Source organism: Manacus candei, unplaced genomic scaffold (assembly GCF_025592945.1).
Source record: "Manacus candei isolate 608988 ecotype Guabito, Panama unplaced genomic scaffold, ASM2559294v1 h1tg000046l, whole genome shotgun sequence".
NCBI lineage: Eukaryota > Metazoa > Chordata > Aves > Passeriformes > Pipridae > Manacus > Manacus candei.
The window spans coordinates 10,026,616-10,052,192 of NW_026138094.1; the positions used below are offsets into that span (position 1 = coordinate 10,026,616).

The 25,577-nt window shown below is 42.2% G+C and overlaps 1 protein-coding gene across 3 annotated transcripts in view; it reads right to left on the reverse strand.

Annotated features, from left to right (window-relative positions):
* Positions 1 to 20,065, reverse strand: part of AKAP13 (A-kinase anchoring protein 13) — a 73,821-nt gene extending 53,756 nt beyond the window's left edge. The window contains exons 1-3 of one of the 3 annotated variants that reach the window (XM_051796681.1): positions 19,390 to 20,065; positions 9,420 to 9,501; positions 5,442 to 5,578 (exon numbers count right to left, since the gene is read on the reverse strand). In XM_051796681.1, coding sequence (XP_051652641.1) covers positions 5,442 to 5,578; positions 9,420 to 9,501; positions 19,390 to 19,470 — 300 coding nt within the window. In that variant the 5' untranslated portion in view covers positions 19,471 to 20,065. The remainder of the gene's footprint in view (positions 1 to 5,441; positions 5,579 to 9,419; positions 9,502 to 19,389) is intronic. The other 2 variants (XM_051796682.1, XM_051796683.1) reach the window with 2 other exon arrangements.
* Positions 20,066 to 25,577: the final 5,512 nt, after the last annotated feature.

Here is a 25,577-nt window from a genome sequence, read left to right on the forward strand (position 1 = left end):
TAATTGTCCTCAAGCAGTGGGCTCAGAGGGCTGGGCAGAAGCTGAGCACTGGAGGAGCTGCAGGCTGTCAGTTCTCATTTGGCAGAAGACTGTGGGCTGCAAAATCCCGTTCTCAGAAGGGAGAGATGGACATCAGAACCCACAGAGGGCAGGATGAACAGCAGTGCTGTCTCACGGAAGTCCTGACCCTGGATCCCACCCCACCGACTTCATTCAACTCCAGCAGTGTTAAACACTCCAGAGACTTTTGCTTTTCTGTGCTCTTTTTGATGAGCACACATTGTAAGCTAAAAACATTTTATTTAACTGAATAAAAAGAAACTGAGATGTTCAAAAAATGTTCTAATCAAATATTTCACTATTTAGAGGGAAGACCTATTTCATGCTTAGCTATTTTTTATTCTTAGAAGTTTATTTTTATTCTTACAATTTTAACACACAGTTATGTTCCTAAGTTGGTTTAAATAAATGTTATCCTATTTCCCTTCTTACATCCACCAAAGAGAAACAGAGAAAAAAGAAAGACAGCATCCACAGGACAACACCAAAGAACAATATACCTTCTAAACACAAAATATTAAAAAATACACACTAAAAATACATCCCCCCCAAACATTCATTTCATGGTAAGGTATGTCGAATATTAATGGGGAATTTCTGTAAACTCTATTCTGTAAACTACTGGATTTGACAGATTTGAGTAGGAGTGTAGGTTAAAAGAAAAGGGAACTGAAATGGACGGCCTGTGAAGGTTTTGATGTCGTTTGGCATTATTCAAGATAATCTGATAGTTGTGTGAGTCATGATGAGAGCTCACTGAACTGCTAAAATACAGACCAATCAAGTAGTCATTATGTGGATAATACTCCTGCAGTAGAGGAAACAGTCTGCTTCACTTCTGTGAGACAGGAAAATACTGTCAGACATTAGGTCAGGCTGGAGGGGACTTTGAACAACCTGGTCTAGTGGAAGGTTCCCTGCCCAAGTCAGGGGGTTAGAACCAGATCATCTTTCAGGTCCCTTCCAACCTAAACCTTTCTAGGACTCTATGACTGGGGCAGCACAGCAGGAGAGGAGAGGACTGTGCAAAGTATAGGATAGTTTGGAAACAATTAACTTGCATGCAAATCTAGCAACAATAGTGCAGAACACCAAATTATTTACGGAGGAATTAGAGTAAAAAAGAGGAATTTTTATTTCCCAGATGAAAATACTGCTCCAGTTAAAAATAAAGAACAAAACCCACTTCCCTAACAAGGAAGATTTAGGGTTGCTATCATAAAAAGCAGTTCAAGGAGATATTTGAAAAAAGGGAAATAAATGTGGCCCCTTTTAACTTTTACCTTGAACATCAGACTGACGACAGAACATAATAAACAATTCCCTTGAACTTGTGGCCCATGCTTATTCCTCTAAAAATATTCTGCCTTCATTTCAATGACTTTTTTTCTTAAACAAAGAAAACAGTTAATATCAAAGAGGAGACTGTCTGCAAAATGCCAAATGTGGTTGACACTTCTAAAACATCTATATTGTAGTCACCTCTGCAAAAAATCAGCTATCTGGCCAAGGGCCAGTAAATATGCATTTCTTTTTAATCCTATTTGAGTAAAAAAAGACACTATTTGCTGAACAGAAGTGGTTCTCTAATGTGTTCTTTTCCTACGAGAAAAATGAAACATTAAAGAAATATTAATTTTCTTCAATTTAGGCTTGCTGGATTGCACCTCAACAAATTCAGCCCTTAACTATGACCATAAACCTCATGGCTGAAAAGAGCTTTTACAGATATTTGCTAATGGGCATTTTCTTTGCTCTCAGAAACAGTACTTGGTGAGAAGCTAGTAAATAAAAATCAGATAAGGCATAAAAGGGAGTATTCTGAGAAAGAAAGCATGTGCTTCTTCAAGAATCAGGATAAGGGAAATCCCTAGGATGGTCAGGGTATAAGATAACTTCTTCAACTAAATCTCTCCACTGTAGGAGGTCTTGATAAGGGGAATTAAAATGCTCTTTCAATCATTGCTGTGATGACAACGTGCAAAGGGCTGAGACACAAACCTTCTCTGTCACCTGATCTTCCATGTGACAAAGACATTAAAGGTGTTACAGTATTTTTAAAAAGAAGATGAAAAAAATTAAACCTTGGCATCCTGAAGTTTCCTTGGAATATCTTTACACTAAAAGTATCAAGCCAACATCTTTGGTTGGTTTGACATATAATCCAGCAGAATCAATTTTTATTTGGATTTGCCTATGGCTCCAGGTTCCCTAAAATTAACCTCAATAGTGGCCTCCTATCAATTATTTATCATAACTTTTATGATTTGGAGTGGAGGAGTCTTCCCCTTTCTGTTCAACCTTTTAATCCTCTAGGTTTGTATTTTCTGCATGGTTGTTGCAGTTTTTGTTTGTTTGTTTTTGTAAAAGAAACAATAATTCTGAAAAATAAATGCAAAACACTTGTGCATTTGTGTATTTCCTTAAGTAAACCAAAACAAAAGCAGAAATTAAACAAAATTCAAGAAGCTGACTTGCAGTCCCTTCCTCTGGAAATGATCTGTGGGCTCCGGACTCCCTTTGCCCGAATCATTTCCCAAGAGGCACATTAAAAAGTTTCCCAGTAACGCAGGATTTCGGTGGCAGGTTAAAAGTTAAGATGAGCAAAGCGTATGGGCTCCACCCCAGGATGTTGCCAGATGATTGTGAGAGATGACCTTATGCAGCATGAATCATTCAAGAAGGAGGGTGCTGCAAAGCCTGCCCAGAAGGCTGTCTGAGATGGAGAAGGAAAAGCAGGATGACGAGGACATGGCAATGGAGCGCTGACGCAGAGAAAACAAAACACTTTGCTTAAGCCATAGACTTGGAAGCAATTTCTGGGTCTCAGTGACAGCCTCTAAAGTCTGAAAAAACAAGGCAGGTTTTAGTGCTAAAGCTCCCTGAACCCAGCAGCTCATGTTACACGGCTCAGCACAACATCCTTCAGGAAGAAAAGAGACAAGCACAGGAGAGGGCAAGGAGGTGGTACAGAGCACACATCAGGCACCAGGGACAGGTTAAGGTACCTGCAGATTTTGTGACCCCATAGACCCCAATGCTTCATGGCCCAGGGACAGAACCAGGGTTTACAATCTATACATTTCAAGTGATGTCTATGGAAGCAGCCCAAAGACAGACAACAGCTTGTTCTTCCCTCAGTTTTCTTTCATGTATTAAGCAGTTAAAAAAGGAGTTTTTTCTACAGTAGAAAAACCCAACCCTAGTAGACAAAAGTTCAACTCTTGCTCCACAGAAAGGAGAAACAAGAACTGGACTAGTAATAACAGTAATCACCGTGACACCAAAAGGTTTGAGATCCTCTTTTTGTTCATAAACATATCCTCTCTCTTCTCATTTGATATGGAAATTGTACTATTTAATAGGTTTATAACTTATCAACTACACCAAAAACATGCATCTTACAATATTTTTCAGAAGAAAGATTACAGGCATCAGTTATTTTAGTGGTTATTAAAAATATGCATAATTTGCATTTCTACCAGCTGGGCTCAGTAGTCTAAAACCAAAGAATATTTAATTAAGGAACAAGCTCACAATGCTAAACTAGTGTCTCTGGTCCTCCTAGAAATAACTTTAACTGTAGAAAAGGTACTCGGATAAATCCTGAGAAAGGAGACAAGGAATCAAATTAGTCAACCAAACGGAGACAAATAAAGCGACTGAGGTTGAGATTAGCTTTGAATAACTTCCTAAACTCAACTCAGGAACCTTTTGAAGCCATTTGCAGAAGAAGTCTGCAATCCACCACATAATGAGAGCAATGCAAAGGCTGCCAAATTAAGAAATTCTCTTTCTACAAAGAAAAAAATTTCCTCCCTTTGCCCTCTCTCCACTGGCCACTGAAGATCTGCTTTCCCCACCACTTCTTCCTTTCCCTGCAGCATCCCTGCTACGTTGCACGACCTGTTCTTTTTACGTTTCAATTTTCTTTCTTGCGTTTGGAGAAGGTAACTTTCCAAATATAAAAGGGGAAAAAAGATAAAATTCTGTATAGTATAAAATTTGCTATGTTCCCACAGCACTATTCTCCTACACATCCCCATACAAGCATTAAATCAAGCTCAAATGGCAGTTGGCTGTTGGAATTTTGGTCACTCTGCACAAGAAAACTGAAGACAAACAGCTCTGACAAACAGCCTTATATTCCCACAATCCATGGTCCCGGATCCCTTTGAGAGTAAGATGGGAAAGGGTGAGGCTGGTGAGCTCTGTGCCCTACCACATGCATTAAGGATGAGTTTACTGTTCATTTATAGCACATGAGATCACTTAGCCTGGGCTGTGGTGTTTCCCGTCCTGCTGGAAAATATTTGCCATCATCTGATTTGATTTCAGCAAACAGAATTTTGTTTTATTAAATATATTTCTCTGAAAGCAAGTGTGAAAGTTACTCCAAAAGTTTAGTTTTTCAGAGCAGGAGCTGCATCTGCTCAAACAGGTGAGCTGGAGCTGCACCAAAGTGTGTGATGGAGACCAGCGTGATGGCTGCTCTAAAGAAGGTTCACATCCCTTTGATTCTGCATCACTATACTCTTTCTGGGTGCTTTTTCATCATCTACTTACGGTAAGAAAAGTATAAATAACCAGCAAGGCAATCCTTAAAGAGCAAAAACTTAATCACCTTCTGAATAAATTCTGGCTGCTCTGACACAGACGCAAAAGGCTGATGCCAAAAACCTCTGCTCAGGAGGCTGACTGTCTCTCAGGTCTCTCCCACTCCTCCTTCTCAGCCACGAGCAACACAAAGGGCACAGGAATGACTAAGGTTATTAATGACTTCTGCTGTTGATTTTAAGCAAACTTGAAAACATTTTCATTCTACTTGCACGCAAACAGGCATTAGAGGTATGTCGCCTAGGCAACAAAACTATTCCCTGGAATTGGCCTGAAGTATTTAGAGTGAGTGTTTCCTTCCTATCACACTGAATTTACAGAAAAACACTGGTTCCTCTGAGAATTACAGTATATAAATCTAGAGGTGTCAGCACAGAGGTCATCCTTTGCTGGAGAAAAGCTCTTTGTTACATGGGTTAAAGATGGATTTCATATTGTCTGTGCAATCCCTAATGACCTTGCAAGAAAATCCACCTTTTCAACTGTTCCTCTGGTGCCTGATTTACTTTTGGACAGACAAAATTACTTTCATTTTTTTTAACACTGGGGGCTACAGGTTTTGGAATTATGTTGCAAGTAAATATATCCCTCATGTTGCTGCAACTGAGGAGGAGACCGGATCCTTCCCATCTATTTCTTTCCAGGATAATCGTTTCCAGGTTTCTAATCCACCAGTGAAACCAAGATGATCTCCATTTGCAGTATGGGTTTATCAGATCAGGCCTCAGAGGTTTTTTAACCATATCCCAACCAGGCTTTCCTACCTTTCCAAAGACAAGGTCTTCCATCCCATCACCAGACAAGGGGAAGAGGTCAGACTCGCTCCCGGACTCTCTTTTAAGACCACCCTGTGACGAGGCACAGACACCACTCAGCCCATCCTCCAGGAAGTTCTCACATTCTGTGGGAGCAAAGCAGAAAGAGTTATGACCTGATCCGTTCTGTAGCATCCACACATCCAGCTTGCACACTCTCAGTAAACTCCAGGATTTAAACCAACAGCTTTATAACTTGTGCTGATCTCCCAAAACCATGCATGCAAGTTCTCAATGTATTCAAGAGTTTAAAACTCCTTTTTAATGCATCATTGAAGTACACAGTGCAAACTGAAATTCTGCATGAAATAGCCATAAACACTTGTAGCTTAAGATGTTGATAAATACACTACATATCAGGTATCCCACAGAGGGGATAAAGGAACGTTTCCCATTGCAGTTGTTTTGCAACAACTGCAAAATTAGGTTCGTATTCAATACACGTAGAAATATAACTTGACCGTATTTACTTTTTTTCTTAATTAAAGAATCAATTCCCTCTAAATGCCAAGGTCTTCTAATGCATATTTGGTCGATTATTTCATTCCTTCTTCTACACTTCTCACTGAAAAAGCACTAGTGTGACTTCCATGACAAACTTCACTTTCTTAAGATTCAAAAATTAAGTGATTTTTTTAAAAACTCTCAGTTTTTGTAACTCCTGACATTGAAATGTAAGCACATTGCACCTCTTCTTTCTCAAACACTTTCAGCTGTTTGCATTGGGCTGATCAGCAGCACAGAACTAAGACTGCAACCTCTGTGAAAACTCTTCCTTTCCAAAACCCTTAACAGACAAGTATTTGCACAAAAAAAATGCCTGTATATAATTTCATCTGTTCAGTCTTCAGGCAAAAGTATTAATGACAATTTTGGCAAAACCTGAATGTTCTTTGCTCCCAGTTCAAAATATTTTCTAATTATTAGTATTTTTTAATTAAAAAAAAAGGTGTTACTTTGTAACCTGCTCTAACTAAACATATCCAAAATGTGCTCTCTTGTCTGAAGAGGAGCCAGGGCAATAAAATATTGGTTCACTCTTAAATTACATCTGACTAACTCTGTCCTTGGTGATGTCAAGTTTAAACATCAATGCAAGGACGAGTCTGGGAAGCTTGAAGTCATCGCTTTTCCTTCCCCATCCTTAACCTGTGCCTGACAGCAGCTATCAAACACTCCAGCCACATCCCAGCTGATGGGAGTGACTCCTCTGCTGGAGAAAATAATATTACTTTGACAGTGGTGGGGGTGTCCCCATTTAGGGTAGGGGGAGTCAGAGCCAGTCGGAAACCCCATTACCCCGTAGAGGAGTTTCCACACCACAGAGAATTGGAAAAACACTTATTGGATGCTGCAGCTGCTCCTGTTCCCCTTTCGGTAAACCTGGAAAATCTGAACTGCTTTTCCATCACCGAGGGGGAGAAGGGAGGGGGAAGAGAAGAAGAAAGTGGGAAAAAAAAAATGAAGGGAAAAGCAAAGACAAGACGGAGCTGCTGTAAGGGAACGGGCCAGGGTGCCGGCCATCCAGCTGGCAGGCAGCAGAGCATGTCCACAGCCCAGACTGAAAAACAAAGGGGCTCGAGCCACGTTCCAGTGGAAAATCACAGGGACAGTCCAGATGTGCCGAGGGATGGATATCTCACCCTGATGATAAATCATAAGAGGCAGCGAAGCCTCCTCTGTTGGAGCCTCCCAGGGACAGAGGACATGAAGTGTTGGGGAAAGATGATGAGGAGCAGAGAGATGGGGACACCCCCACACCTCAGCTCATGTGTGATGAGAAACTGATTCCCAAACCCTCTCTTCCCTCCATCCTCCTTTATTTTCTTTTGGGGATGTGTGTACCTTCTCTCCCTTTATCACAGTTAGCTGGGTTTGTTTTGAGCTGCACAGACACTGCACAATGCTGAGTTCCATCTCCACACCTGCCGTGGCAGCCTGGTGACAGCGCTGGTGTGACACAGGGACTGTGACACTGACTCCTGGCACACACACACAAGACACACGCACTCCCTGTGCACTGCACATGCTGGAGTTATAGCACAGCTGTGCTGCTCTGTTCCTCTCAGGTGGAAACACAGTGATGATTGGAATGCATTTCTGCACATCGTATAGAGGCAAAAAAAAAATCACACAGGAAAAAGAAAGAAGAAAATTTCCATCCAACTCCGTTATGTATATTCTCCAAACCTTTGTGTCCTCCAAGCCAGGGCTGAGCCCTCCAATTCCATGCTGATAACTATATATCTGCTACAATCCTCTATGCACTTAATTTCAAAAGCACTGACAGAAAATGAGAGGCTCCATTTTCTGGAGTTACCTTCTAAGATCTGAGGACTCTGTCCTTACAAGCCATTTCAGCAGGATTATTCAGCACACGAAAAAGGCCTAATTCCTTATCAAGTAGTGTATTTTTAAGTTAATCACATTATAACAGCTAGTGGTTTTACTGCTGTTAGGTATTGCCACATTCTTCTTGCCCTCTCTACACTGCCCAGCACCACAGAGCAGCTGGAGGATGCATGTGCAGTAATGGCATTATTTCTAGAAAGGCCAGAACCTGCACATTAATCTACATAAACACCTGCCTCTTTGTGCTTGTGCTACAGACACTTATTACTACAATTATTAATATAAATTTGTATATACAGATATCTAATTACATAACTGTTATAATATTTCTATAGTGTGATATTGCATCAGATAAGTAATAGGTGTGCAACTGATACTGATCCATAAGAATGCATGATTACAGATTTGGCAATTCAAATGAGTGCATGTAGTTTTGCAGATTAATGGAGTGCAATAACACTTTCCTGAAGCATAAAAACCTAGTGCCAAAAGGCAAGGGATTTGAGGATACAATTAATAAAGAAGCAGCATGGCAACATCACAGGTTCTCCTGTAAAAATACTCTTGAAACAGCTATTCACTATTCTTCTAAACAGAGCAATTTTTTTTTTAAAATAAAAAAGCACTTATTTAACTTTGATGGGAGCTAGAACTTCTCCTCAGAATAAAACCCTCGAGTTAGTAACCAACATTAGGCCTTCTTAGCCTACACTCTCAAAAGATTTGGTTTGAATTTAAAATTGAAACTCAGTCTATTTTTTTTCAAGTCTCTCAGAGAAATTGAAGGAGATTTGGGTTAGACCACTGCTCATAAGGACAGCAAGGCAAGAAGCCTCCTCTCTACGAACAGTTCAAGTAAAGCCCCTATTCAAGGCCCTAATAAATTACTCTATTTGTTTGGAACATGCATAATCCAATGAAAGAAAACACTTCTTTTCTTATCTTGGACACCAACCCCTCTTATAAGCTTGCCCAGACAAGATTTTCTGTCCCAGTGGAGGAGCCAGAAAGCCCCAGCCAGCACACAGGGCTGGGAGCTCGGCATGGCCGGTGGGCAGGGTGTGGGAACGATGGCTCTGAACAGCCTTCCTGCTTCCTGAAGCCTGGAATCATGGCAACTTTCAGAGAGAGGAAAAAAAAAATAAAAATATCAAGCCACTGATCTAGGTCTAAATATGGATTCAGGAGTTCGAATTTCTGACTTTTTTTTTTCTTTTACTGTATTAGGGTTAGCTAAAAGTCGGTCCTTTTAGCTAAAATCCATGTCTATAAAAACCATGTGTGCCCCACTGTACTTTTGAAGTTTATTCAAAAAAGAGGAAAAAAAAATCAAAATGCTGAAGTACTCTGAATGCACAATTATCTGAGGAGGTGACACACCACACAGCTCCCTGCAAGTCAAGTGCTACAGCCATGTGCTAACAATGACTCACAGCACATTCATCACACGGTGTCTTCAGTTTATGTGTTTTCCCCGTCAAGGCAAGGGATGCCACAAAATAAGAAGAACAAGAAGGATAGAGAAGGTGAGGGGAATGGCTGCTGGTCTGGAGTTGCCATCAGCACGCTGCTCACCTGGAGACTCCCGTGTCCGTTTGCGCTCCAGCAGGGAGGGATCGGGACACGGCTCCAGCGAACACCAGCTTTCACGGTTTATCTGGAAAACACACCAGAGCACATCAAACAAAGGCCACTCTCGCCAACACCCGTCAGTCTCTTCTGCAATGTCCCTCTGCATCGACCAGCAGATACGGAGTTATGGCTTAATTTTTTCCCAATAATGAAAATGTCAAAAGTAACATAAGATCTTTTTAATTTTTTTTTAGCATCACAAAACAAACCATTAAAATATGCCAAAAAACTTTATTTCTCCGTGGAAAGTTTGATTTCAGGGTGGCTCCTACCCAAGGAAGGAGTTCAGAGGGAGGATGAGCCAGAGTTTAAGCTACCAGTTGAAGACTAAACACCCTGGCTTCAACTCCCACTTCCATCTGTAGTGGGACTGCAGGCAAAATACTCCTCTGCTTTATGCCTCAGTTCACTACCAACAGAACAGCAATTCCTTACCACCCACACTGCTGTACAGACAATCACCTCAGAGATAGCAAGGTGCTCTGATGCTGTGGAAATGATGGCTTGGGAAGTGCCCAGGTCATGGTGAGAACAAGAAGCACTTTGGGTTTGCATTAACTGAAATGATGATGATGATAGAAACGTCCATTTTAACACTAAGACACATCACATGGTTTATTTTAACAGCAGCCCTTATCATCTTACCCTGTCCCTCACCCTTTCCATGACTCCCAGTCTTTCAGCAAGGATGACTGATCTGTTCTCAGTCTTCTCCTCCCTCTGCCTGTGCTTTCATCTTCCTCACTCAGGTTGTGCTGTCCAACATTTTGACTCTGAAGTCTGCTGAACTATCCACAACCCTTGGTCATCCAACACCTGCTTCACATCACTTTTGTCTCCAGTTGGCAAACTCTGGAAGCCCCTTTACTCTTTCTATTGTTTCTTCGAGGCAAATGCCTTTATTTGTCAAATGCATGCAAATCTCACCTGTCCCACACAATGAAATCCAGAGATTATTTCCCCTTCTGACCTGCCTCAAACACACAGGATCTCACACATTAAGTTGTAGCTAAAAGAAAACTACTGAAATGGATGACTTTGCCTGATATATCAACTATTTCTTCTACCCTCTCTCTGGTTTTCATTTTCTCTCCTGAAATAATTTCCTTTTCTCTATGTCAAATAGTGATTTTTTTACTATTTAGTTTTAGCCTCTGACCCGTGTTCGACCCTCCTCTGTGATCCTGCTCTATTTTTGCAGTCCCTTGCTGGATTCTCATCCTCTCACCGGTCGCCCTTCTCCTATGTTATGAAATGCACTGGTTTTGCCTTTTTATTATCTTTTTTTTTTTTTTCAATACAGAAAAACCAAGATTCTCCTACCCTTGACCTGACAGGATGCTTTGACTAATGACCCACGTCCTTGTTTCCTTTCTCACTGAGATCATGGAACTTGTTACTGCAGTTGTTGGCTGGTGCTCCTCACTGCTCTGGCTGCATCTCCTGCCTGTCACCCGAGGGGCTCCTGCCAGCACCTCTGCTCACCTCCTGCTCTCCACTCCCCCTCACCTGTCAGCTACTTTCTACGGCACATTTTTCTTCCTCAGGTTTTGCCCTCCTCCGTACTTCTGGGATGACAAAACAGGCTTGGAAGAGCCTCTGACAGGTCAGCTAGTCTCTTTCTGCTGCTCCAAGTCAGGCTCAATTATCATCTGAGAGGTCTTAATCCAACGTGCCCTTAAAATCCTCCAGTGGTGAGGATGCCGTGACCTTCTCCAGTCAGCAGCTCTTGTTGACAGAGACAGGGAGGGAGCAAAGAAGATCTGAGAGAGGAAAACGAGCAGGAGTTTCTGAGAAGAGGTGAAGGAGACACTGTGTTCTGCTGGAGTCAAGTCTCCAGGGCACCTAAGTGCACATCCCACATGGACATTCTTCCCCACTTCCATCCAATTTTACAGGCTGTTTTGCTTAGATACAATGTACACTTCCTAGCAGTTACTCACTGACTCTGCTTATACATATATATTATATACACATTCATCCAAGATCCCATTACACCTCGCTATGCACACACATCTAAGATCCCAGCCTTCCCTGCACCTCTTCTCAACACACACACCTGCATATCCATCTTCTCCCTTTTACATACAGTACATCTATATTAAATGAGAGGTGGAGAGGGAAAGAGAAGTAATCTGAAGTCTGAGAAGGGTTTTTGTAACCAAAAACTCAAACTGATGATTTTTTTGTTTTCCAAAGGGACACAAAGATGTTGAATTTTAACTGTTACATGGACAGTGGGGCACCATTTGGATTCTTTCAACAGAATACACTCCCTGTTCTCAGTGAGGCTGTGTGGTATTGAACCTGAGCAACTAAACTTAACTGTAGAATTTATCCTTTTTTAGTCTTAAAAGAGCTGCAAAGTCAATAAATACCACTTTATGACTGTAAAATCAATAAATATCATGTTATTATCCTTTTCTCTCCAGATAAAGCAGAATCTATTTGCACCATGGTTTCTTACATTTTATTAAAGGCAAATCTAGAGGCTGAGCCAGAACACATGGAGAAGGACAAATGCAAATGTGCTCAAGTCCACACAAATGAAGGAACGATCCAATTCAGATACAAAATCAAATTCTGCCTCCTTCTGATTTGCTTGCACCTAACTCCTTCCTCATCATATTGAGTCTGACCCTTCATACTTTTAAACAGATCTCCATTAAATTTAAAGGAGCTACTCCTGAGTTTTACTGATATCCACTAAGGGAAACCAATTATTAAACATCCCGAGCAATAATTAGCAAGAAAGTAAAATATAAGGAGGTTCAAACTGTCTGTTAAATAAACTATATTAGGCTGAATTAACATTATATTTTTGCCCTTAATAGAACCAATTGAGTCATTCACTGAAAATGCATTATAGACATTGGCACTTTTTCAAAAAAGATTTGAGTATTTTTCCCATTTCCCAGCCAGCTCTCTCCTCAGCCCTGTGGCTTTGCCAAGTATTGAAAACGTCTGCTTTTTTCTGTTAAAAAAAATAATGAGAGAGTAACACTGAGGCTTAAGGTGCTGCTTCAGATATGCCTTATTATGTACAAAATGAAACATTAAAACTAAATATTTATCTCAGTAGCCCTAATTCAGGAAAAACAATAATCACCACCATCAAAACACAAAGGAAACCACTACTATATACAAGTATTCCCTATGCCAAAACGAGCCCAGACAGGACTTGAGGGAGGTTTACTGAGTGCTCTCAGGAAACTGGGTGGTCTGTAGATACTCAAAACACAAACCCCACTATCCACAGCTCAACACTGATCACTGGGATCCCTCCTCAACACCTGAATTCTGTTTGTGTTTACTCAGGACTAGTGACTACAAGTACAAACAGTAAGGGTTGGAGAGAAAATTACCTTTATAAAAGCACCTCAACATCAGGAGCTGGGTAATGCACTAGTATGAAGAAATTTGAAGTGAGGTTGTCTTGGGATTTTGTGGACATGTGAGCATTAAATGTGATAAAACTATTCCTCTCTTCTTCCCTCAGTCTCTGTTTAGCTGAGAGAAGCCCAACAACAGGACCACAGGCTGGTGGCCACAGAAGATGATAAAAGCCCTACACACTCTCTGATTATAGCCCACTGATTCCAAGCATCCCAAATCTTTGTGGTGGGAGTGGAGGATGCTGTGGTGTTCTGATGGCAGAGGGAATATGAAACAGCCCCTGGGAACAGAGTTTCAATACAGCTTTTGAAGAAATGCCAGGAGAGAACCAGCTATTTTCCACACAGAAGCCTGAATGTGTTTATCTGCAGCTCAGACACAGAATGAATCATGGAAGCACATCCCCAGGTACAAAAGACTGAATCCCAAAGGATTTTGTGTTTGCCTGTGAAACACTAGCAGACTAAATGTTCAAAGAGGGCTTTAGGACACCAGCTGGAGCTGCGAGCAGCCGGTTCGATTGCTCTTTCTGGGCACACACACGTATTTCCTGACTCTGAGACCTCTTCCTGCAGACATTGAATTTGAAACTTAATGTAACTTAATGGAGAAACCTCTTTGCATAAGAAAAGGCCGGTGCTGGACAACCTGTGAGACAAACAGGGCTAGGGTGTCCTCAGTCTCACAGGAAAAATGAGCCCAGACTCTGTTCCCAGACTCTTCTTTCCTCTCCCCCTGCACGAGGGTCTTGGCCAAGGAGCTATCTAATCTCCTGCACTGCTTGAAGTCCTGTGTGGTGCCTGCCTGTGAAAACCAGGGTTGGGACCTCCTTCTCAAAGACATTTCAAAAATATCTTCTTCTAGCAGAGCAGTGTGCTGGAGGGTCCCTAGGAACGGGTACCTTGGGGGCCAGTGGCTACCTGGTTCCCATGTACCTCTCCTACCTTTCCAGCACAGAAAAGTCCTTTTCTCTCCCTCTGGCTTTATTTTAACTCTTCTTGCCTTCCATCTCACAACAAAGAGAACCCAGTGACCTCTCAGGAAATCTTCTGCTATTTTAGAAGTTTGCACTTGCCAACCTCACTGGTAGTGATATAAATCAACACCTCCAGAGCAGAAGGAACCATATGAATTTAACTTCCATTTTCTAGTAGATCTCTAGAGATTCCTCTTCCCTCCATATTGTTTTAACTTTGTCCTAAATTTACAAGTTTCCATTTCTCTCCTTTTCTTTCTCCAGCTTCCTGACTAAGATCTACATTGCAGTTAAAACCAGATACTACTGCTGATAGGAAAATACTTAGGAGACTAATTCTAGTTTGCTTAGTGTTTCATTAGGTACCTGTACACTTACTGAGCAACAACTGACACACCAGAGAAGATTTGAAATATCCACTGTAGAACAATAATAGTAGAAAAAAGCACAAAATTTTAAATACAATTATAACTAATTTCTTTAATAATGAGAAATGATACAATGCTTTTTTTTTCGGGGGGGGGGAATATATGTAGACTAATTTTTTTCTAGGAACTCCCTGTTCCTGAAAATTTCCTGTAGGATAGTTTCATTGAAGAAATTTGTACACATAACTAGAATTCAATGTTTATACTGAACAACTTTAAACTTTACAATTCCATTTACAATGGAATTATCCAGTTGCCTCTAATTCCTGCACTAGAAACAAAAACAACGGTTGATTCACCCCCTTCACAAAATCCACCTCTAAAGATCCTCCAAACCTCTTTCAAAAAGAGCATGAAGAATGGGGCACCTGGGGAAGGAATTTCCACTGTTTTCCTTCAACATCTGTTGCTGCAGAAAAACTCCATATACACGAAACTCATAAGAGCAAAAAATCACTGCTTTGGCAATCATCTTGCCAGACAATATTAAGAGCAGACATATCAGTTTGCTTGAGAATTCCAGATTTATTTTTTATTTAAATTTTTTTTGTAATCTCCCTGTGTATTTTCTTAGCTTTGGGGGAAGATATTAACATGTGGATGCAGAACACAAAGACACTCTCCAGTGTATGCCAAAAGGGACAACACTTGCATTTCTTCAATGATTTCTACGGAGATTTTTCTTTTAGTACTGTGAATACATGACAGGGAGCTTTTTACCTTTATAGAACTGGTGACACCACATCAGGACATTTTTTCAAGAAGACTCAAAGTGATCTCGCTCACAGCAACAAGCGAGCAGTGCTGTAGGAAACTCATTAAAGGATTACACCAGAAGAGGCTCCTACTACCACAGGACATGTTACATGACCGAATAAATCAGCACTTTGTGGTGTAAGAGCAATGTTGAATTCCTAGAGTGTGTTTTTTCCCCCTGGCAATGTTCCAGCTGGGGAAAGGAACGTGTGCCCCAAATACATTTTCCAGCCCTTGGCACTGGGATGTCCTCCACCAGCAAAATTAAGAGTCCTGGTAATGACAAACTTTAATTAAGCTTTAAAAATAACAGCATTGGCTTTGCATAAATACCCTCTCTTGACTAACTAACATATGTGAGCAAAATTCCCACAAACATGTGTGTGCCTAAGGTGAAAACACATTAACTTCATTTAAGTTGTCCTTCCAGTTCTAATTCTACATGAGACACAAAGAGAAAAACTCAAAAGCTGTCCACATCATTTTAAATACAATTCTCACCTTCTTCAATAACCATAACAGCATGGACAGATGTAGGATTAAAGTTCAGAATTATTTTAGGGCCGCAAAGATTGATGGACACTGTGTACCCATCACCAGGGGACGGCGCCTCCCTCAGATGAACAACCCCAAAGAAGGAATGAACTTGCTTATGTGTCGATAAACCAAAAACATAAAAAAGAAAAAGCTAAGTAAGAAAACATGCAGTGGAAGGAACCCTAGTTTCAGTTAATTTGGGGACCTTCTCCACATAGTACTTCTAGCTCAGGATGCTGCAAATGACCCTTTGCCTTAGGTGGGCAGGGTTCATTCCAGAGGATCGTCTCCGATGCTGAGGTAGAGCTATCAGAGCAGCCAGGGAGCAGAATAATTCCAAAATGCCTTAATTAATTATTAATGCAGGTTTTAATTTCACAAATAATGTTCTGATCTTTAACTGGAAGCCAAATGGGATTGGTTCATCTGGAAAGCAGATAAATCAAACCTCAGTACCCCAGTTATGAAAAAAACTTACACCTACTGCCTACAGTTAACAGTTTGAACATTCACATACAAAGGTAAAATGCAGATAGAGGCAATAAGCAGTTATAAAACATTCCCAGCTGCAATTGCTCAGTCTCCCATTCCCAAAGTAAGCCCAGTTCTTACTTCCTAACTCTGTTCATCCACACTTGAACACTTGTCTGACTTCACATGCATTTGAAAGGTGCCAGCCAGTGTGGTTTTTGTATTCTGTCCCCAGATATATTTGTGGTAGCAGGCACAACATAAAAATGAGACAGGGCTGCCAACACACACATGGGCACACTGAGACTTCCCATTTTGGGCTTGCAATAACACAGCACAGACTGCTTTACCCTGCACGTAGCTGCTCAGAGCTCAGCAAAATGTTCAGACAAGGAGACATCCCGCATACCCCACATCTTCTCCCTCATCTGCTACAAAGCAATCCCAGCAGGAGCAACGATGGTAAATTTTTATGTCATTTCTGCCTCATCCAGGCTTCCCTGCACAGTGGCAAACCACTCTGTTCAGGGACCAAGTTCATCATGGTTGCATTGCTGCAGCAGCCAGTGAAGAATAATGGAATCACAGAATGGTTTGAGTTGGAAGGGACCTTAGAGATTAACCAGTTCTAAAGCCCCTGTCATGGGCAGGAACACTTTGCAAGAGGCCAGGTTGCTCAAATCCCCATCCAACCCGGCCTGGAACACCTCAAGGGATGGGACATCCCACAGTTTCTCTGCTTCAGTGCCTCACCTCCATTACAGTAAGGAATTTCTTCCTGGGATGAAGTCCTACCTCTGACATAGAGGCTGGGGCACAGAGTAACCTGCTGCTTCTTGCTTTTTTCTATGTGGGGAGGAGGAAGAAGCTATGTTAAAGCCAAAAATAACTGTGTGCATCAACCCTCAAAACTGCTGAGGTTGATTTTTTTCATAACTCTATAAGCCACTGTTTCAGGCACAATCTAAACATGGAAAATTCGAGCCTCAACACAGTGACCCTTCAGAAGACACGTGCATTGCAAAATAATCAGCAGGAACCAAAACTCTTTTGTGACTGTATCTAAGAATGGTTGCAGTCAATGCAAACATAATCCCATCTATAAGCATTTAATACCCAAAATGACACAAGATCTTTGTTCACCACTTGTTCCAGTTGTCCTTCTCCACCAGCTGATTTTATTTTCTATGTTACGATTGAGTCACGATTCGTGGAGGTATTTAAAAGATGTGTAGACGTGGCACTTGGGGACATGGTTTAGTGGTGGGCTTGGCAGTGCTGCTCAATGGTTGGACTTGATCTTACAGGTCTTTTCAACCTAAACAGTTCTATGATTCTATGATTACTGAGTTCTCTGTCTTGAAATGAAGCAAAGAATCTATTCATCTACCACTCAAAGAAACTACATTTTGCCCAAGTCAATCTTCAGGCCAAACTGAAAGCTGTTTGGTGCTTTGCAGGTATCTTGCTAACATTTCATTCAGATCAAACACTCTTGATGGATCTGATTTGGGTTTGCTTTTGCTTTAAGAGTATTTATTTGCTTTTCAATACTTGACACTTAAGCCTTGTCCTCTTAACTCCCCAAAATACAATTACCTAGATAATGTACAGTTTTATTTCAGTGTTTTAATTAAAACCAAACCCAACAAAATCCCCGCCCCCAGCTCCCTCATTAAGGGCCTGATCCAACTCCCATTAACGTCAAGAGATGATCTGCCACTGACGCACTCTGGTGCTGGCTGGGATCCCTAGATCATCAAAATTTAATTTCATCTACCAGTTATGTTACAGAAACCAGATAAAACATGAAGAACAACTGAAAATTGAGCTAAAGTTGATCATAGCTATAGCTGTCACCAGCACCCTCCTATTTTAAACATCTGCAGCCTGTACAGCCCGTGTTGGGAGCAGCAATGCGTGCACACACACACACATATATGGACACTGAGTCATTTGCAGGGACAGACAGTATAACCCACAGCTTTGAAACTCAGTTAGGAAAATACTAGTTGGAACTAACAAGAGACACATTTTGTTATAAAATCTGAGCTTTGCTGAACAAAAACTAATTTAAGGAACTGGTGACATCAGAAATACTGAAGTCAGATAAGTCTAGTGAGTTACACTTCAACCCAGGCATTCGGATACTCTTTATAAAGAGAAAGACTGTGTTTTTTATTGGCAACCAAGATTGTCAGGGATACCAGGTCTTCTTCCAAGAATTATTAAACAGTCATTTCATAGAAGTAGAGTGTGCACGATACGTCAACATTTTTAATGACTCATAGGGTGTCTAGAGACTGAATACCATGAGAATCAATCCTCAATCAGCATCATTAATATAAGAGTTCAAAAATACTCAAAAAAATTGAGTTAGTAGAAAAAACAACCTACAGTTATTTGTGCCACCAAAAATGACTATACAATACTTTCATCCCTAAACTGAGCAAGTTAACAAAAGTTAAGTCTATTTTAGTGCAGATAAAGTAGGACAAGGATCTTGACTTTGAAACAAGAGCACGAAGCAAAAATCATGAAAGAGGAAGCCATACGATCATGTACAATCCCACTGCTTCAGCTAAGAAGAGGAAAGAGAAAAAGGGAGAGGGAAAGGAAATGCTCTTCCAGGAGTTAAGATCTCTGAGTTGGGCTGTGTTTTGCAGTCCCTCTGGCTGCTCTCCTATTTCCATTCACTCTGCCAGGAAACTGCTGAAGCTCCAAAAAGCTGTTACAGAGACAGGACATTCCCAGACTGCCATTGTGCCATTTGGTGGAGCACTTGCTAATTTTAGATTAGAGGAGGAACACACTGGGACAATTAGCCAAGAACCACTCCTGACTCTTGCTCCAACCCATCCTCAGACAAAACTCACACCCAAACAACAAGACTGACAACAACACCCTTCAAACACAAATGAGAAACAGAGGGAAAGGAGGATCCACCATGCCTTTTTTTTGATAGAATACATCTTTCAGGAGACATGTGCATTTCAACCCCATAAGCGACCACCGGAAATGAAAACCTATTGCAACTTATGCAGAAAATCCACCTGAGAGGGTTTTAATCAGGAGGGAACTGTTAAATGACAGAGGACAGGGAAGATGGTTAGGGAGTGATCCCAAAGAGCGCATGCCACAAGAGATTATCTAGCTCCAGAGATAATAATATTTGGCATGAAATGGTTTGATAACATTCAAAACCATCTCCATGCTGAAGGGTAAGAGCTGTCCCACCTGCCCCTCCTCTCTGCACCACCCAGCTGGGGACACGAGTATAGTGAGGAACAGATCGATCCGTTGGAGATAGGGAAAGGAACCCGCAAAGAAATGCACAGAAACACCATACCTTTAACAAGACAACATCTACAGTCCTGTCCACCTTGGAGATGTCGCACAGGCTGTATCGCCTCTTGTGGCGTTCGTACATTTTGTCCAAAAAGCTGGGAGTGAAGGAGCAGAGCCCACCATGAACCCTGGGCTGACCACGGCCAGGCACACTCCAGACCTCTCACATCCGTGCTCAGAGGAGTCCCTGTGTCTCAGCACACCAGCCTGTCCGAGCTTCTCAACAGGAAAGAGAAAATCCCAGAGCTGCGACCGGCTGATAAAGTCTTCTCGGAACAGATTTGCTTATACAGGCAACGCAGGAACTTATAGCAAACAAAAGATATTTGAAGACAGCTTTATACATATAGGATTATTTTTTTTGCAACTGCTAAGAATGGTATCAGCCTTCCTGTTACAGTAATAATAATAAAAAAAATGTTTTCCAGACAACTTTGATATCCAAAAAGCACCAGAATTAAAATCCTGCCTGAAAAGAGAACAAAAGCCAGATGTGTGCAGCAGGAACCCTGACGCTCCGAGAGGAAAGGCAGAAGGTAGGCTCAGCCACGACGGGTCTAATTCAGGAAAAAAAGAAAAACAAAAAAAAGCCAATCACAGTATCCAACGTAAATACTGTCACCAACGTGTTTTGTCTTTCACGCCCTCATTCACTGAAAGAAACAATGAAAAAAGGTACTTTCCTCCTTTCTAGTCAGTCCACTGTTCATAAGACAGGAGGGCTCGGTTTTGCATTAAGTTTAAATTTCTGATGACAGCACAGGGCAAAAGGAAAGAAAATAATGAAATAAAGCCACTCCCCTCCTGATTTGGGCTGGGACGTCACTACTTGCCTTTTTAGTCCTGCACCAGTGTTCTCCCAGCTTTCAAATTTACTGTGCAGTTGTGGGAGCATGATTCAGAGAGGAAAAAAAAAAAAAAGAGGAGGGAGGGGGGGAAGAAAAAGCAGCAGCTTTTCTTTGCCAGCCTCTTCCACCTCCGGCTGCAGGCACTCAGTGTGTTTGCTCGGTCCAAAAGGAGACTGAGAGCAAAAGGACATGTTTTTGGAGAGGTAAAAAGACTATTCCTACACCCTCAGGCCAGGTGAATCAAAGACAGTTTCAGGGTTAATGCTTTCCCAAACCAGGAATGGAAACTTATGATTTAATCAGTGCACATGGAAAAAAAAAAATAAAAAAAAAAATAAGGAAATCAGCCATTTACTTTTTTCTTGTTTTGTTTGCAACACAGAGCAAAAGATTTCAACAACTTGTTGTCCAGAAAATACAATTTTCTCTCTTTTTTCCTACCCTGAAAGGCAGAGCTTTTTTTCCTTAAAAAAAAAAAAAAAAGAGAACACCAAAAAAACACCCTAAAGTTTTTCATGTTTCTAATGTTGGGCCAGCTCAAGCAACTCTCTGCTCTCAATAGCTCATTCACATCAGCTGGGCCCTGCACGCTCACTGCCACATGGTTTCCTGTTTTCAAACTGCCCCCTTGCAGCCCCCTCTGCTTTCCACCCCACCCTGACCTCTCCAGGGATGAAATCTTTCCATACTTCCCTGGCTTTAGACATTCTCTCATTCACCGATTCAAGAGAGAACGGGGGCAGTTCAAAATGGAAAAAAAAAAGGAAAAAAAAGAGAGAAGAAAAGGGGAAGTGGGGTCTTCTGTGACTGGGAGTTTGTAGCAACCAGAACTTGCTGCTTTGCTAAATAGAAAAGCTGAAAATGCAGGAATTTTTAATTGCATGCTGCAAAGCAGGAAACACAGAATTGGAAACAGTACTTATCAACCCAACGTTTAATTGCTGATCTCCAAAAGCTGTCCTTGGCAGCCCTGGGCAAACTGGCCCACCTCCTGCTGCTGGGATTTGCCCCACTCCTGGAGCTTAGCTAGGGGGTTGTAAGTCTTTTCATCCAGTCCCATAGGGTGGTCCTGGTTGTATAAAGAGCTTTGTAACCACCAGCTCAAACTCTGGCAAAGGTGACTCAAACCCTGAAGCCTACTGAAGCATATTTTTCAGCATCTGAGTGCAAGATGAGTCTTCCAAAGGAGATCCAAACCCATCTGCTGCAAACAGGCACTCCAGCTCCTCTCTTCCCAGTGCTACACAGTCTTCTGACTGCCCCAAAACATTCCACCACAGCCTGCCTGTGAGTAACACAGGAACTGACTCCCCTCCACGCCCGTTTGGTAGAACACCAAAAAACAGGAGTTTACAGAACTACAGTGTACTATTTTGGGCTCCTGGATAAGACGCCCCTGATCCTACAGTCAGATTACACAAAAGCAGAGTTACCCTTCCAGACTTAGCAGATTCAGTAAGCAAGCGAAGAAGGGTATCTTTTCCTAAGACTTGGTGACACAGTGGCCAACCCCCAAGCCAAGGTCCACCGTGGGCATCACTCCATGGCCGTGTCCTCATGTGCTGGATGGGCTGGGGACTCCCAGGGGATGAGCTCCCCCAGGTTAGGGACACAGGTAAACTCTTACCTACTCAACGCGAGGTATCTCCCCCCACTTTCACCAGGCTCCAGTCTCTCCCTCACAACCCAAAGCTTCACCTCCACCACACCACCCGCTGAACTGAGGAGGATCTCCTCTACTAAGCTCTCTTACAGCTACAATCCCTGGCTCGAGATCTCAGCCAATGACTATTTTCTTCAACAACAAGCAGAGCTTCTGCTTTCAGTATTAGGACACACACGAAATGTGGTCATACTTTGGGGACTTTCTGGAGGCACCAGTTTTCTCCACAAGTAATGAATCCCAGCAATCATGTGCCTGTCGAGATGAGGAATCAGAAATGGCTGTGACAGCATTCCAGCCCTTCAAACACTACCATAAAAGGCAGGGATTTCCTCAAATCTAAATTTACAAGACAGGAACCTATAAACAAAGTGTGTGAATTTAGTTCAGGTGTAAGAATTTGCAATAGTCACTGTGCCTTAATGATGCTCTAAGGTTTCACTGCAGATATTTTTGTTTTCAAATCAATTTAATTATGGCTGCTGGCATAGACATCCAAGATTTATCCAAACAACAACTGCACAACTCTGCCCAGATGCTCCATTCAAAGGATTTCACCTTTGATCCACAGAGGTCCTCTGGCAACCAGAAAGAGATGTTCAGCTGCCAGGCTCAGGCAATGCCCACCTTGCAGAGGAAACTGCCAGGTGAGCACCCCTACGAACTGCGACAGCGCATCTTCCACGGAGATGCAAGACAGGTCCAACTTGTGGCTACACCAACACCCAGCCTTTTGTGGCTCCCATTATCTCAGCCTTCTGGCGGGTAAGGAGAAATGAGAAACACCTCCAGCCAAAGGAGATAGGAGAAATGCTGAGAGATGTGCAACTTTCATAGCAGGAAGTTTAAAAGAGGGGGCCAATTTTGGGATGGCCAAAAGCCACAAGTAACCCAATGTGTGCTTTCATGGAGCAGCAGGGAACTGAAAGCTCAGGTGGAAGGTGCAGACAGGTGGCAAGAGGTGGCCAGAGAAGCTGTCAGACCAGTGCCAGGTTGGGTGACTCTGAGCACAGGATGTATCCCAGGACTTGGTGCATGTCTATACCCTACCTGTGAATCAAGGTGATGACCTGCCTTCCTCCATAACCATGTGTCTTGATCTAGTAAAGGTTGTCCACTTGACAACCCTACACCTTGACTCCTACATCTTCAGCCACAGAAGAAAAGAATCAACACAAACAAATAAATAAACCAACAAACCCCCTCTCTCCCTTCTCTTTTTCTTCTTAAATTTAAGCTTCCAAATCCCTAATCTGTTCCAAGAGTTTTTTCTGTGGTTATGTTCCTGACTCACAGCCAAAATCAGGAGGCCAGTGACGACTACAGACACCCAAAGTCCATCTCATCTTCAATTCCAGACTTTACTGTTGAAGGGGGGAGAAAAACATAATATAAACAAACAGAAGATAATGTGCCAGACACATTCTCCCTTGGGAGACCACCATTCTCTTCCCACATTAGGTGGGGCTTTTGCTGCATTGTTTCAGGCTAGAAATCTTGCCTTGCACATAGCCTGACATCCACACAGCACAGAGAGCAGATGCAGAACACAGACTGAGCCCGGACGGAGCAGAACAAAGGTTTCCAATCTCTTTTGTCCAGCTATTTAAGGCAGTCCTTGAATGCCATACAAGTGTTTAGAGAGTATATAGTATTTATGCTCTGAAACACAATGAGCCAGACAATCAGAAGATAAAGATTAAATTAAAGAAAGCCTGCTCTAGCAAGTAAATAATTCTCTTTTTTTTTGTGAGTTGCTCAAAATGGAGCAGAGACGTGAGCAGCAGCCCCGGCCACCGGCTGCTGATGCGACAGTTCTGGGCTCCTTATTGAAAACATCTGGAAGTGCTGAGCTGCTTTGTGCAGACAGGAGTTTGAAACTATCCAATCGTTTCATATCCAAACCAAAGTCCAGCGCTGCGGATTTCAAGGGAAGGAAAAGAGGGGGGAGAAAAAAAAAAAGGCACTTGATCACACCATATGATCTGTAACTCATCCAGATAAAACTCCTCCTCCACCCGCTAACAGACCTCTTAATGACAAGGAAATCATGGTTATCCTGAAACAGACTGAACTATTGTTATCTGTTTCAAATTACTTTTGCCATATCGTTATGAAACGCTGAAAATGATGCAATCTGCAGAAATACTCAGGCATATTAACTTTTTTCACTGTGGTTCTGATAGGAACTAATGGAGCAGTAGATGAAAGGAAAAAATTCTGCCCATTTTAAGCAAGTCAAAACCCAATTTTGGGCACTAAACCCAGGAGATAATAAATTCATCAGACAGTAAGAGAGAAGAATTACAATTTCAACTGCTCTTTTCTTAAAAGAAATCAGCTTTTTGGAAAGAGTTTTTAAAATGTTATGTTTCTGGCACTTGCACAGATAGACAAAACAAATCGCTTTTTTCCTAAAACTAAATAAGGCAAAGGAAATCTGCACTCTAATGCTGCAAAGCCTTTAAGAGGAGCACGTCCAATCTGGAAGGGAGTGCACATCCATCGTGTCTGCTGGGAGGCAGGTCAGCACCCACACAGGAGAAGACCGAGGTGGATGCTCAAATGTGGATTTTGAAGCAGAGCAGGCAGTTGCTGACCATAATGAGCTGACCATAGTGAGCACTCACACCACAGACCTTGGTAGAGAGCCCTGGCTGATGACAATGCATTTCTCATGTCTCCAGGAGCATTCCAAGACTGAGAGGAGCTTAGTGACCGACCTGCTCCTATCCTGCCTGTCAGTCTACATTCCTGTGATGTGGTGGCACTTTGGTCCAGAGCTGCATCCCTGTGGCCATGGCAGGACCCACCACTGTCCCACCCTCTTCAAGGGGTGGCCCCAAAAGGCTGGTTGCAATTTTGAATTCTTCTATGAGGTAGGGCATGGAAAGAAGAGGAATCACAGAGAGGGACACGGGCAGTCCCCCATGACCAGCCATCACAGGGATCCCATCCATGGCAAGCACTGTGCTGCTGTTAAGGGGGAAGGTCAGCGATGCAGTAACAAACCTTCACAATCCTGGTCCTAAAACACCTCAATATTCATCAGTTTTATTTAATCCTTGGGGCAAATCATTCACAGTACCAACAAAAGTTTTATTCTCCAGCCTGGGCAGCCCTGACTCTGCCAAAACTTCCCTGTTTAAATCATATCTTCACACAAAAGTCTGGAGAGAGACATTTCCTCCCAGAGCAACACCATGCTTTGGGACGACACAACTGAGCTGAATTTAACATCCAAACAATCCACCATCCAGCTGCAGCCTGTGTCTGAGCTCAAAGACAGAACCATCTAACAAACAGCTAAAGAGCCATGGGGGAATGAGGAGCGCTTGGAAAGCTGTCAGACACATGGATACATGGAGCATGTGTTTTGAGAAAATACAAAAACACCTTGAGAGACCTTCAGCCACTTCCTGACCTTCCCTTTTCTAATATTTCTCGGAGACTCAGTGTACATTTTTCAGGAATTTCCATTGTCCAAATAACCTTCAGAAAAATGCTGAAGCTTTGGTCTGCCACAGAGCATTCCAGAGGAAGTCAACTGCCCATCTTACTGCTCCCAAATGGCTGCAGGAGAAACACATCCCACGCAAGAGATTAGCAACCCCTCAGCTGACTTTACATCACTTTGCAAGATCTAGTTCTTCCTTTACCAAAAATAACCGCAAATCG